The 14,511-nt window shown below is 36.7% G+C and overlaps 1 protein-coding gene across 3 annotated transcripts in view; it reads left to right on the top strand.

The window, feature by feature from the left end:
- LOC114025815 (transducin-like enhancer protein 4) overlaps positions 1-14,511 on the top strand; it is a 160,246-nt gene that overhangs the window by 47,760 nt on the left and 97,975 nt on the right. For all 3 annotated transcript variants that reach the window (XM_027839353.1, XM_027839354.1, XM_027839352.1), the window contains exon 6: positions 7,226-7,300. In XM_027839353.1, coding sequence (XP_027695154.1) covers positions 7,226-7,300 — 75 coding nt within the window. The remainder of the gene's footprint in view (positions 1-7,225; positions 7,301-14,511) is intronic.

Below are 14,511 nucleotides of genomic sequence, written 5' to 3'. Positions count from 1 at the left end.
TTAGCAAGGAGTCAGTTTGTGAAAGGCTTCAGAAGCCAAACAAAGGATTTTGTATTTGTTCCAGGAGGCAATAGGGAGCCACTGGAGTTAATTGGGGGTGAGGGGAGGTTGGAGGGAAGTGGAGAGTGGTTTGATATCAGGTGACCAACCAGAAGACTCAGTAGTCCAGGTGTGAGGTGATGAGAGCCTTCACTAGAGTGGCAGTTGTATGAGTGTAGTGTATGAGAGAAGAGTATGTACATAAGAGATGTTCTGAAGGTAGAAAGACAAGGTGAAAAGGAGAAAAAAAATTCCAAGCCAGTCTTATCAACTGTGCAGATTTAGTCTTAACTAGAGATACAGTTTTTAGTATGGCATCATTTTTTTTTCTAATAAATAATCATGTCTTTTTCTAGAATTCTTCAAGTTGATAATGTGGCCATTCCTGTGTTGAAACCATGAAAAAAAGTAGTTAACTGTATAGTATTTAACTGATTAAATTTAATAGTATGGTAGTATGTTGAAAGAAAGTGACATGGTGGATGGAATACTGGACTTCAGTCATCTTTAACTAGGTTCCTGCTTTGCCTCTAGCTGTGTGACCATGAGCAAGTCATTTAACCTTAATGAGTCTCAGTTTCTTCACCTGTAAAATGGGGTTAATACCTACTTCAAGAGATCGTTTTGAGGCAAGCTATATATATTTATTAGTGCAAATATTTGGAAGATATAGGGTTTTTTGTTTTGAGTATCATAAATTTGTTTCCTCCCATAATGGACGGTGGATTTTTTGTGGTTTATGAAATACCATTGCCTCCTAAAACACTATTTATTTGATCATCTAGGTTAATACAGTATCAAATTGATCTTCACTCTATTTTGCATGTATAGTGTAATTGCAAAATGGAAGCTGAAAAATGTGATCAGTCACTTTCACATTATGCCTTAGGGGGAAAATGAATGAGTACAGGGTTCCATGCACTCTTGGCAGCACAGTTGCCTCTGAATAGCACCAGGTTAAGTCTACTCTCATTGCTTGATAAGGAATCAATGGCTTGTGGCAACACATTTTGATAAAGGAGATGTTGGTTGAAATCACTAGCGATCCCCCTTGATGAGTGTATTGTGTCACCAACCCCAGTGATATTCATATGACATTTATTAAAGACCAGTGCCCTTTATTAAGGACCTCTCTTAAGGAGCACATAGCACATAGGTGTTAGACATTTTATAGGCAGCGCTGTGTGTGTCATATTATGGCCATATACTTGAGTAGTTTTAAAATGTGTAATACAGAAATGCACATGACAGTGGGTCCTTCCATGGGTTTGCTTCTTCTTTCCATCGACAGTTTTTTTTTAAAAGAAAGTTTTGGAATCTAATTTGTGCCAACATCCTTTGGATTAACAACTAGGCTTAAAAAGTGTCCTACCTTCCCTATGAGGCTATATATCTTTTTACTGTCATTGAATTGATATATTAATGAGACTGTTTGGTTTAACTTGGATGTTTGGTGCTGAGCTGTGTGGTGACATGGCCTCAGCTGTAACAGTCAAAAAATTTCTGAGTGGTCAAATCAACCGATCAACAAATGTTTATTAAGTTGTTCTGTGTCCCAGTGTTCTGGTTGTCTCAGGGAAGAGGTAATGCTTCTTTATGGGGTATGCTGGTAACCTTTCTGCCAAAGGCATAGATGGTAGCTTGTGTCTTTGCAGTCAACAGGTACATGGTATAGGCCGGGGCGGGGGGGAACCTGTGGCCTTGAGGACACATGTGGCCTTCTAGGTCTTCAAATGCGGCCCTTTGAATCGAAACTTCATAAAACAAATCCCCTTAATAAAAGGATTTGTTTTGTAAAACTTGGACTCAGTCAAAAGACTACACCCAAGGACCTAGAAGGCCACATATGGCCTCAGGTTCCCCACCACTGGTATAGGCCATTCAGAGATATTGCTTATTTATGAAATTGACTGATCCAATTTCTGTTTTGATTTGGAAAATGGCAATTGGTATTCAAGGTTATTTGACTTTTGAAGAGATCATGGGGAGAGAATGAAGATTTGTGGCTCCCTTTGGCAAATTAACACTGAGTAGGTAGAAATCAGTCAACAAGGCACTTTGAACACTTACTGTGCATGCTTGGCCATGTGATAGGTCATGCAGGGGGCTTATAAAGGAATTGAAGGCATATCTCACATATGGTTGCCCTGGAACCATGTCCACATTTATGAAATTTCCTCATAGTTTGGATAAATCAAATTTTCAAAAGGTAGTCTTCCTTTTTATATACATATTTTCTGATTGGGGGGGAAGGCATCGCCAGTCATCCTGATCTATATCTTGCCACTGGACCCAGACGGCTCTGGAGGAGAAAGTGAGGCTGGTGACTTTGCACAGCCCTCCCTCTCTCAAATTTAATTCACTTGCATGTCATGGCATCACCTTCCTGATGTCATGGTCCTCTTCAAGAACAAAGGACAAACAACAACCTGTGAGTAGTCCGAGCTGCCCCATTGGGGACCCAACTGGCCAGTTCTGGTTGGGCAATGCAGCTCCTTCCCCATTTCTCTTCTCCCCTTCCCTTCCCTCCCCTTAATTTACTCCAACCTACCTTTTCTAGCTGTTTTTATTCAACTCTTTCATAAATTTCACATTGCAACTAAACTATATGACTAGTTGTTCAGCAATTTCTTTTTTCTTTTTCTGCTTGCTATCTACCGTACAAGGGGTGCATTTCGTCTACATCATTGTTTATTGAAATCCTTCAAGGTCTAGCTCCAATACTACTTCCTCCGCTGAGTCTTCTCTCAGTTTCTTAGCTCAAAGTTATCTCTTCCCTCCTCATTTATTTCTAAGAATACTTTATTTAGACCCCTTTTTGTATTATACTTATTTCTCTACATGTCTTATGCCCCCATTAGATTGTAAGTTCCTTGAAGGCAAGTACTTGAAGCATCAGTGTTACTAGCATACCACAACTTGCACCTAATAGGTGCTTAAAAATTACTGAATTTTACAGTTTTGTTCAGTGCATGATTCTCTTAACTTAGAGAACTTTTCACCATATCATGCTTGTAGAGAAAAACCTAAACCTCAGTTGCCCTGAAGTAATAATGGAGGAATTGAGGGAGGAAAGGAAACAAATCCTAAATTCTCTCTCTGCTTTGTTTACTTATTACTTCTCATAGCAGTGGAATACAAGCTCCTAGCACAGTGACGCACATAGTAGGAGCTTTTAAGTGTTCGTTGAATTGCATTAGGCTGTGGCTTTATTGTCCACTTAGCCTTACATTTCTAATTCCTTTATGCTGGAGGATGTATGTTTCATGGTTTCATTCAGGGAGAAAAAAACAAACAAACAATAAATGGGCATATTTGATTCTCTCAGAAATTCCTTTCAGAGGGCACCCTTTTCACCCTGGCCTTGTTTGGATTGTGGCTATCATCTCTCAACTGTGTTTTCTTCTATTATGCTTGGTAGAAGTGCAAATAAAAGTTCATATCTGACTGAGCCACTGAGTAGTAAGAAATGGTGTCTAATACCCTGTGCTTCACAGACTGCTCTTTGAATAGGCCATCAGCCTGGTAAACTGGATAAAGGAGGCCGTCAGAGAGGAAGTAAGACGTATGATAAAGTGGGGGGAGAGAAACATTTGGAGAGGGAGGAATAAACCTGAAAGGAACTACCGATGTATTAGGAAATAATCTTAGTTTTAAGGAAAAACAAAAAGAAATTGCTAATTCTGCATTAGAGAATTATTTTTTTTTATCTTGAAAGGAAGCTCAATTGGCTGTGGGTAATACATGAAAAGAAAATAGTGGGGAAGATATTTTCATGTATAAATTTATGTAAGCCTTTTTAAAGTTCTTTTTAGCTACACTTTTTTTCCCGCATCTTCTATGAGCTTATGTTTCTCTTCTTCTTGTTTTGAGTTGTGATTTTTATTCTTTACCCCTCACAACTCTACAGTCTTTGGTGGAATGTTATTGTGTATGAGTGATCACTCTTAAGTGTGTTTTCTCTCCTGTTTAGAATATAAAGAAGACATTTTCTCTACCTTGAGAGCTTATATTCAAAACTCCAGTGGCACAGCAAATTTTACAGATGAATGTTTATAATAAAACACTGGTTGTAGAAAGATTGATGCTTTGGGTAAAGATTGAACTAGATTGCTTCTGAGATCCTTTCCAACTCTGGAGTACAATGATAGTATATGTTCAGTGAATAGTAGTTGTAAATAGCCAATGAGGAAGGAAATTTTCAACCACAGGCCCAATTTAGGTTATATTACATTAGCCTATAGGTCATTGCCTTCAGCAGGAAGCTGAACTTAAGACTCCCATTGTTAGTTTGATCTCTCGCAAACTTCTTTTAGCAGCGTGAGTGCCACTTTATGGTTTGTCCGTATGTTCTTCCTATGTTACCATACATACAGTTGCCATACCAGAGTGAAATCCAAGTAGGCTGAGGGCATCGGTCTTCCTTTCCTTGGTTTTGAGAAGCAGAACCCATAGAACTCTATGTGTGCTTCATGGCAGAGGTGGTCTCTCTATTGATGTGTTTTCATGCTGTTTATTATATCGATGTCTCAAATCACCTTTCATGAATATTTGGTATAGAATAGGAGTGGTATGGTAAAATGGTATTTAAAAAAAAAAGTAGGTTGGATCTTTTTTAGTTTTTAGTTCCATATGTCTTAAGTGGTCATTTCTTGTTTCAAGGCAGTTGAATCTTCAGCACTACTGACCCCTATAGAATCTTCAGCACTACTGACCCCTATAGTTTATATGACTATCTCCTTACCCTATCTTCTGTTTCTTAGCTGTTTTAATGGCGTGGCATTTTTCCTCTCAGGAGAAACACATCTTACCTTGCTCTATGTTAGCACAGGTTTCATTAGGAAATAGGGGAATTGTGGAAAGTAAAGAAGCTATGGTCAATTGTATTAGTCTTCAGAATTGCTTTCTTTTAAGACCTTGATTTGAAGGGAAAATTCCTAGATTAGGATGCACAGATCAAAAAGATTGAAGATTAAGATTTTAAATTGACAACTTGAAGGCTATGCTAAGGCAGCTTAAACACTGGCCAGTCCTATAAAACTGGAGATACTTTGACTTTGAATTTAGTAATGGCTTACTAAGTTTGGAGAGCCTTTATCACCAGAAAGTTGGCCACCAGGTGATAACAGTTTTTGACCGTAGCAATTCATGGAGCTGTCTAATAATGTGTGGGGCTTGTGACCTTTACAAATTGAGGTGGTTGTGTTTGTCCTTCATTCTGGAAGAGAACCATGACATCAGGGTGATGATGACATGACTTGCAATTGACTTTGATTTGAGTGAGGTCACCGGCCTCACTTTCTGCTCTAGAGCCATCTGTGTCCAGTGGCCAAATATTCATCAAGAAGACTGGAGAAGGCTCAGGATGAGTGGGGAGGCCCTTTTAAGCTAAAGTCTTTTCAGGTTCTCACTTTGAGTGAGGCAATGCCCATTCAGTGAATAGGCCTCTTTAAGAAGTGAGTCTAAGGATGGCCCCTTTAATAAAAAAAGAAAAAACTCAAACTGGGAGAGGAATACTCTCTGGGTTGCTGATCGAAAAGGGAAACAGTTACTATTTATGTTCACACTGAGCCCAGAGGGACCAAAAAACAACCATTAAGTGGTGCTTGGGCAGGGACCTATTGTCCAATCTAGGAGCTCCAGAGTTTGCTGGTGAAAACACAGATATTAAAGTTGAAGAACAAGTACTGGAACTTCATGTTTCCATCTTGTAGTTGTGGACATGCATTTACCTTTCTCTTAAGAAGGAGAAGTAGGGATGGTGGTCTCTATGCCTAAGTTGAATGAATATATATTTTAAAATTTAGTGGAGTTATGGGCAGGAGTCTAGAAGGGAGAAAGTCATACACCAGGATAATTGATGGATTATGTACATTGTCTAGATTTAACTATATATAGTAGCTATTCAACTTGAAATAAACAATTGAAATTGACTACTTGCCTGATGGATTTCTAAGGAGAGTTTCAGTCCAGATTCTTTATAGCTTTCCCCTTAACCAGAAAATGACCGCCTTCTCATGATGATGATAGTATGTTAAACTATAGTTAGGACTTCTGTTAGAGAATAAAATGGAACTTTGCTATTCTGTTCTTGGGATTCATAGTATGAGATCACCATATAGGTAAAACTCTAAATAACACAGTCCTTTATTAAACTTCCTTGAAAGGGCTCCATATATACCTTATTCCAAGTAACACTTTATATATACTTAATACTTAAAAATACTTAAAAGGTAATATTTTATTGTACATATTAACTTGAAAATGTGTTTTATATTTTAGAGCAATTGTTGATGAAATGTAACTATATATACATATGCAACTATCTCAAATACCTCACTATACAGATTTTCATACCACTAAATTTTGCCACCTCTATGCCACATCTACAAAACTTTTGACTTGAGTTCTTGCTCAAAGTAGTTTATAATTTTTTCTCCTTTGTCCAAGATCAAGGACAAAGAAATTTATCTGTGCTACACAGCACTAATACCCTTTAGGAAGTTTTTGTTAGTTTTTTTTTTTTTTAAATTAAAAAAATTCTCATACTTGTTGATTTTTAACCTTTTAAACTATATTTAAATAAAACATGACTCTGCTCTAAAATATATAGGCTACACTGTCACAAATAATACATGTCTCTTTTAAATATGAAAAACTGAATAGTAATCAAATGCTCCTTTTCAAAAGCAATGCGACTTTTCATTTCTGTGCATCCATCCACTATCTACTCTTAGACATTGAGAAGGACATCACTCCCCAAAAGTGCCTCTACAAAACATTCTTGTCTGAAAAGATTTTTTTTAAATGGAATTAACATCCTGATTTTTTGAGAGAAATTAGGCAGTCTTTTTTGTTTTTGTGTAGACCTTATGCTTGTCCAAAACACATCCGATTATTAGCTTCTATTAATATGTAACAGATTAATTCGTTTTGGGGGAAAGGAAGAACACATAATAGTTCTTGTAAGAGAAATACTCAGAATGTTTTTCTTTTCAACTTTGTGGATACATAGACATTTACATACATAAACACACCCCTCCCTGTGTGCATACTTTGGAAACCCGGGGACTCCTGATTTTGAGCCCTGCATGTGATTGAAGTTAGAAAACATCATAGAAAAAAAGCTGTACTTGACTGACTAGAAAACAAATAATTTTATTCTGTTTCTGATCTTCATTTATAGCACCAGCAACAAGTGGTGCAGGCTGTGGAACGTGCCAAGCAAGTGACCATGGCAGAACTGAACGCAATCATTGGGGTATGTGGTCTTTCTGTTTTAGCTCTAATAGTGTTTGTAAGTAGCTCTCATTCTCAATTTGGTTCCATTAGATGGGCAAAAGTGGTGGACAGTAAAGTGCAATTAAGTAGTTTGACTTAAACCTCATAAATTTGATTGCTATACCAGAAATTTTTGATCACATTCTCACCAATGAAGTGAATAGAATAATTGTATATTTTGATACTTTTCCTCCCCCAAGAACAGATCCCTACTCATAGGAACTTTACTTCATGTAAAATTAGCTTCTGTAACCAGTGTACAGAAGAGTATGTATTATAATCTTGTTAAACTGACATATGCAGAGATGTATACAGTGCCTTCAAAGTAATATATCCCACATATACATATACATATATGTGGATATATTACTTCAAAGGCATTGTTTCACTTTTGGTGAATTTCTCAAATAAGTATTTAGCTTTTAATACTCTCCCATTCCCTCTAAGATATGGGAAAATGTCTCCACCTGTTTGTTAAATTATTCACTGAGTTATTGAAATACTTACTTTAAACATTGGTTTTAGTGTTGCATAGAAGTCCTTTAAGACTCTATGGCTTGGATAGGCCTCCACAAAAAGTGAAAAGCAATCAATCAGTAAAAATTTATTAAGCTGCTACTCTGTGCTAGGCACTGTGCTTAGCACTGGGGATACAAAAAGAGGCAAAAGACAGCTCTGAGTGTTTAAACTACCCAAGATGCTAAGACAAAGATGAGGAGTTATAACTTAATAGCACATTATTCACGTCTATAATTATGCAGCTGATGCTTGCGGTTTTTTAAGTTATTCTAATGAAGACACAACAAGTGTACTTTCCTTATTCTGTCCCCTCCCCATTACTTTTTCTTTTGTGTATAGATTATACACAAAAGTCTTTTCCTTTTTTTATTCAGTGTATCAAACACACTTTGAAATGCTAATTATTCCATTTACTTTCATTAAAATTCAAATTGCTGAGTGAAGATGTGGATAAGGGTTGCAGAATAATCAATCTGAAGTGAAGATACTGCTTCAATTATGCCTCTGTCTTTTAACAAGGAAATCAGAACTCTCTGATCGTTGCTGACAGCAGTGGAGCAGTAGCCTGATTGTAGCTCGTTTTTAATAGGCTATTTCTAACTCTATTTTCTATCCCTCTGACCACGAGGAAATACTAGTAGTCAATTAGAAGATATAAATGGAAAAGAGTAACCTTTATTTCCTCTGAAGTGCCCCTTAGAAAGAAGGGGATGAATCCAAGCGAATCATGTAAAGTCATGAATAACATTTGTTGTATGTCTTTTACGCTCCAGTGAGAAAGAGTGGGAGATGAATACGTTTCCCAATTAGTTTTCATTACCTAACTCCAAACTACAGTCTCCTATTAGCATTGTTTCAATAAAGCAAGTTGTTAAGGTTGGAGTTTTAAAAAAATTTATCTATAGGTAAATAGTATGTTTGACTCTGTGTGTGTTGGTGCTGTTTAGATATTTGTTACTAAATGTCACATGGATCAGAAGGGATGTGAGCCTACTATAATAATGGCAGCTCTTGATTTGTGATTGCACATGTGGGAAGTTACTGGATTAATTTGAACTTTGGGTTCATTCTTTGTTGAACCGCTAAAATGTAGAACCTGTGTGGACTAGGCCATAGTGGTTGCTTTTTCTGATTTTATTTTATTTTTTTAATTTTCAGGTTTTTTTGGGGGGGGGTATGATTTCTAGAGTATTTTTCTGGGTAATTGATTGCATATTTACAAAATATGCATATAGGTTATTTTCCTGTTGTCTGTTGCATTAAAAAAATAGGTGAAAATAGTACTAAAAAGTGAGGTATAATTCTCTTTTTACTTCACACACATTCTCTCTGTACATATACATACAAATATAAATACATATATACACATACAGACATATACATACACATACATATATACATACATACACACACATTTACCCCATTTTCCAATATTTTAATTGTACACAAAGTGGCAGTTTGTCTTGTCTAGGTATGTACTTCTTTGATATGTGTGATTCCTAACTATTTCTGGTGAACGTATTGTCTGTGGATGATCTGTTTAAATGAAGCTAATTTAATCTCCCTCCCCGCCCCAATTTTATTTGAGAAATGTCCCAGTTGAGTAACAGGTTATCAGAGCAGCATGTCTTATAGTTGTGGACCTGATGGGAAATTTGAGGTGTTTGTACACAAACAGAAAGTGGAATGCGAATCATAGAGTCAGACCATTCTGAAAGAAAGAATGAAGAAACTGAAATAAATGTAGGTTAGTCTGCAACAAACTGGGGCCTAATTAAAGTGAACTTGTGAGTTTATTGAGGTTGTTGTTAATTGTGCTGTTTGTGTCTTAAAGCTTTATTATTTATTTCTAGTGTGCCATATACTTTCTCTTGTAACACTGGAATTTTAAATGCACCTCCTACTCTAGCTGGGTGTTCTTTTCTCTTTATATATTAAATTCCTTTTTTGAGTGGGAGTGTTTGATCTTCTGCTAGAAAGTATGTAGGGATGATTTGGCATGATTTTTATGTCTCTGTAAGAATAGAATATGTAACACTTAGTAAATAAAAGGAATTATAAAGGGTTAATCTAAGGTGTGAGGACATATGTACTTAGGGGAAAAGCACATAGCTTTTCAGCTCTGTCTGAACACCATCCCATATAAGCATAAATGTACTCAGATTTAATGAAATCTGATGAAGCACCGTTTTTGCTCTGCAATATTATTCTACCTTCATTGGTAAATGAACCCAGTCAGTGATCCATACAGTTTAAATGCCAAATACTGGAGTGAACCTGGAACCTGGAGAGACTACTTGTCCTCTTGACAATACGCTAGTTGTGTTTAATGGAATGAGACACTAGTTATAATGATTTCTTTCACAGGTCATGTTCAGTTTAAAACTGTTGATAGATTGAAACAAGCCAAATATCATCTAGCTTTTACTTATAAGGAAAAAAAAAACCCAGAAAATATCTATTAAGATTTGTTTCCAGTGACTAATATTTTGTGCTTTATTTTGAATTGGCCTTGTTCTACTTGTACAATGATGCTTCCCCCGGCTCCTTATGTTTTTCATATTGGGGTAGAGAATGTATATACATCTGGCTTGGTCTGTCCTGTGTCCTACTAGCTACTGTGTTTTTAAATTAGAGTCTCTGCAAGATCACTCTGTTGGAACAACACACAAATTGTAGTTTTTAAATCAGTAATATGATCTAATTAGGAATGATGTTTTCATTTCCTGTATTATTAAATTGAGTCATCTGACTATCTTAAAATGTTTTTTTAATCCATTACACTATATAATCAGCACATGCTTCTGTGAATACAGTTTTGCTTAATATGAGAGACAGCTTAAAACCTCATAAGAATTTCACCAAAAGACCTACCATTTTAAAAACCATGTTACTTTAGCATGAACATTGACAAGGAAAATGTTTGACTTATGGTAGAGAAAAATATGGGTTCTTTTGGGGGCTTTTTTTTGCCCATTTATCTCTGAGAGGAGGGAGAAATGTGCCCTCCCCCCAAAAAAGGGAAAGAAACCCAACTCTTAAGAACAGGTATGTGATGGTGTTCAAGGGAAATGCAGTTTAGCACAAGAAATGCTGAACCTCAATTTTTAGCAGTGACATTTTAATGATAGGAAGTCTGCAAAATTATTTGCCATCAATTGTGAAGGCAATAACAAGCCTTGGTGGTTTTTCACACTCTCTGTGTTAAGTGCTTTCAGAATGACAGCGTAAACTGTGTTAGAGAACTCCAAGGAAGTAAAACTGATTAAAATGTTCATGCTTGAATGGTGCTGATGGAATAGTTCATTTGGACTTTCTCTACCTCCTGCAGCTCAAGCTGAAATATTAAAATTCAGTGGATTTAAATCTCTCTCCCCTCAGCTCAGGAAAAAAACATTACATTTTAATAGGTTTTAAACTCATAATTCATTGGTTTGGAGCAGCACTATTAAATCTATTTAAATATTACTTGTATTACTAAGGAAATGATTTAAATGACTTTGCCTTTACCATCCTAGAGGTTTGAGTAAGAGGGAAAAAAGAGACAACATCCTTAGTTAATTTTTTTAACATTTTATTTTATCGTGTTTGTTGTCTTCGTCCTTTTAAAAGAAATAAATAAAAACAATCTACTCTGGCAAAAGGCAGTGACATTCAGGACAAAGGGGTCTTTGTGCATTGTGACAAGGAACTTTCAAGCTAAGGTCCCCCCTACATCATGCTAGCTTTTAAAATTGCCATTTGGGGTTTTCCAGGGATTTGTTACATTTTGCAGATTTTCTTTCCTTTTTCCCTCGCTTTGTTTATTTTTTTTTTACAGTGAACAGTCAGCCAGAAGACTAATTTTCATGACAAGGGTGGGGCCAAAAAAATAGCAAAGTACAAATAACTCCTCCTTTCCCCCTTCAAATTTACCTGAGGTACCTCCCCACCCTCCACCACATCATCCCCAAGGTATAATCATATTTATGCTTTTGTAGATTCCCAGAAAAATATTATGGATAGATTTGCAGAAGTTCTAACTGAATCTTTGCTTTGGTATACAGGCTTTTATTTTATCCCTTTGGCACCGCTGGTCCCAAGTTCTGTCCATGAGTACCAGTGTAAATTTTCATTGCTTGTGTGACACCAGAGAACTCAAGTTCATCTAGGAGTGACCTTTCACGTGGATTTATTCTGTTGAGCAATTTGCCTTGGAGAAAAAAAAATGCTTTTTTTTAAAGTGAATTTTTTTTTCAGAATTGTTTTCACTAACTCATAGGCCTTTTCTTTCTATACCATTGATACAATTAGTAGATGTACTCTAAATGTTTGGATTTTTAAACATCAGAAATGTATAGTAGATACTCATCAATGCACTCTGACTTATATATACCACAAGCGATTATCCTTAACTCTGCTTGATTTAAAAAAAAATACAGCCAGAACAAAACACAAACTGTCTTTACCAGAGTGTGCTTGGAGCTTAAAGGCTATAAAACAGATTGGCCACCTGCTGTATATTGTACACAGATTGCTTTGGTGGGAGGGGAGAGAGGTTGGCTTAAAGGTATATGCTAATTGTTTCATGTAGAATTGATTTGCATATAGTGCCAACTTAAAAGTGTTATAAAGCTCTGATTGTGCTAAGTACACGCAGTTTTTACAGCCAGATTGCACAGACCTCCAGGTCTTTTCTTTTTCTCTGGGATCTTATATTGATATTTGCCAGTTATCTACTTTTTTAAATTAAAAAAAAGTTGAGTTCACTTTCCCTAGAGTAAGAGATTATATTTATTGAACATTTTATTTAAAATCAAATCATTCAGCTAAAATTTGATGAAGCCATAAGAGGCTATGATTTTAATGTCATTTGTGTTATGCAGAAATGACACTTTTGGTAATGACTGCATTTAAGTAACTTTTTTCTTTCCACTGTCTACTTATAGATCCTCGCATAACCCTTAATAGGGAGAGGACTGTGTAACGGTGATTGTGGTCAGTGGTGTTTATTTTAAAATTAAGACTTAATTTCTAAAAGGATGCCCCTCTAAGAGGCCTTTCCAGCATATTCTTTCATAATTAAATTTGCTGTTCATGGTGGCACGGAATGTTGCTATTCTGTTTGGTGGCAAATAATGTTAACTTAGTTGACTGAAGAACAGTCACATATGCATTATGACAGTGCTGTACAGAGTTCAGGGCATTGGGCACAGCCCTTCCCTAATTGTGGTAGGACAATTGTTTTTAAATGTGTTCAGGTAAGTACATCTGACATCACTAGTGTGGCCTATGGAACTTGTTAAGACATGCAAGAGGCTGGTTTCTAGTTTTTACTACACTTATTAAGAGGAAGAGAGAGAGATTACCCTGCTCTATGTTGTGTTAACACCATACCACATTAAAATGAGCAAATGTGAGTACTTTTGTAGGAAGCCTTGGGTAGAACTTGACCCTGGTGAGTCAAAGGCACATTTTATTTTTATTTTTTCGACAGACAAGAAATTTTATTGGGGAAAAGAGGGAGGTGGTTCCTGTTCCTCCAATGTTCCGTGAAGAGAAATGGAGTTACCCCGAGGTCCTTGGGTCCCCAAAGCCTGGATGTGGAAGAGAAGCAGGGGAGGGGAAGACCACAGCAGCAGGTGTCCTGGGGAGGGGCCTGAGAGGGCACTATTGGGGATGGAGTCCAAAGGCACATTTTATTGGATTTAACCTTGGAATCTTTAATATTCCTCTGTCTTTGTAAGTTGACATTTTGCTTTTAATATCTTTCTTTTATTTCATGTTTTTTTCCTTCATTTTTCTCTTTCTCTTCCCCCAATTCTCTTATGACCTTCCCATTTAGTATAAGCAGATACCTATATGATACTGCCCTATCCTTTGTCAACATTATAGCCAAATCCTACCATGATTTAACAAAACTTTGCTATAACATTATTCACTTGATCACCTGTTTATGACTTTGTTCCTATGGGAAAAACTATCACCCCAGTGGTTCACTTAGCTTCATATTTGTGCCAAAAAAATTATACGAGTTGCAGAAAAGGGGTTAGAGTTGGCCTGTATTATTAAAGACTATGTCACCAGCCAGTGGTTCTTCAGTCTTCCTGCTCTGTTCTGCCATAAATGTAGGTCAGCTTTTAAAAGACTAGAAGGGTGGGATTATGGTCTAGAGACTATAGGAATTACAGTGACTCACTCTGTATAGAACCATTTGATGCATGTAACTACCAAACCTCTTTTTGAAGCTGTGTAGCTTGTGGTCCCTTTAAAACTCTGCAGGGGCACTGGTTTGGGAAACTTTTAAAAAGTATGGAGTAAATAATGGTTTCTTGTGAAAAGATTAAACTTTAATAGTTGGCAGTAAGATCATTCCTCTTAAATGATTTTAGATACTACTTTTCAGTCTTTTAGTATTTATTTGGAAGTGCCTCCAGAAAAATTCTACTTGATGTCTCATTGTGTTTGTAGGAGTGACCTAGGGCCATACCAGTGCAAGGTCTGGCAGAGTCTGCCGAGGCCTCAGGTATGATCTTAGGGACAGATTATGTCTGCCAAGAACCAGTCTAGCTAAGTACAAAGAGGCTCCTCACCAGCTCATGGCAGCCCACCAAACAAATGACCAAAACCCAAAATGTACCTGAGAGCGGTGCAGTCCACTTCTGTTTCAACAGTGACAATAGTGAGAAAAGA

The sequence above is a fragment of the Vombatus ursinus genome, unplaced genomic scaffold, assembly GCF_900497805.2.
Source record: "Vombatus ursinus unplaced genomic scaffold, bare-nosed wombat genome assembly UNPS02014832.1, whole genome shotgun sequence".
NCBI lineage: Eukaryota > Metazoa > Chordata > Mammalia > Diprotodontia > Vombatidae > Vombatus > Vombatus ursinus.
Note: the sequence above shows the minus strand (reverse complement) of the source record. Positions and strands in the feature narration are given on the sequence as shown.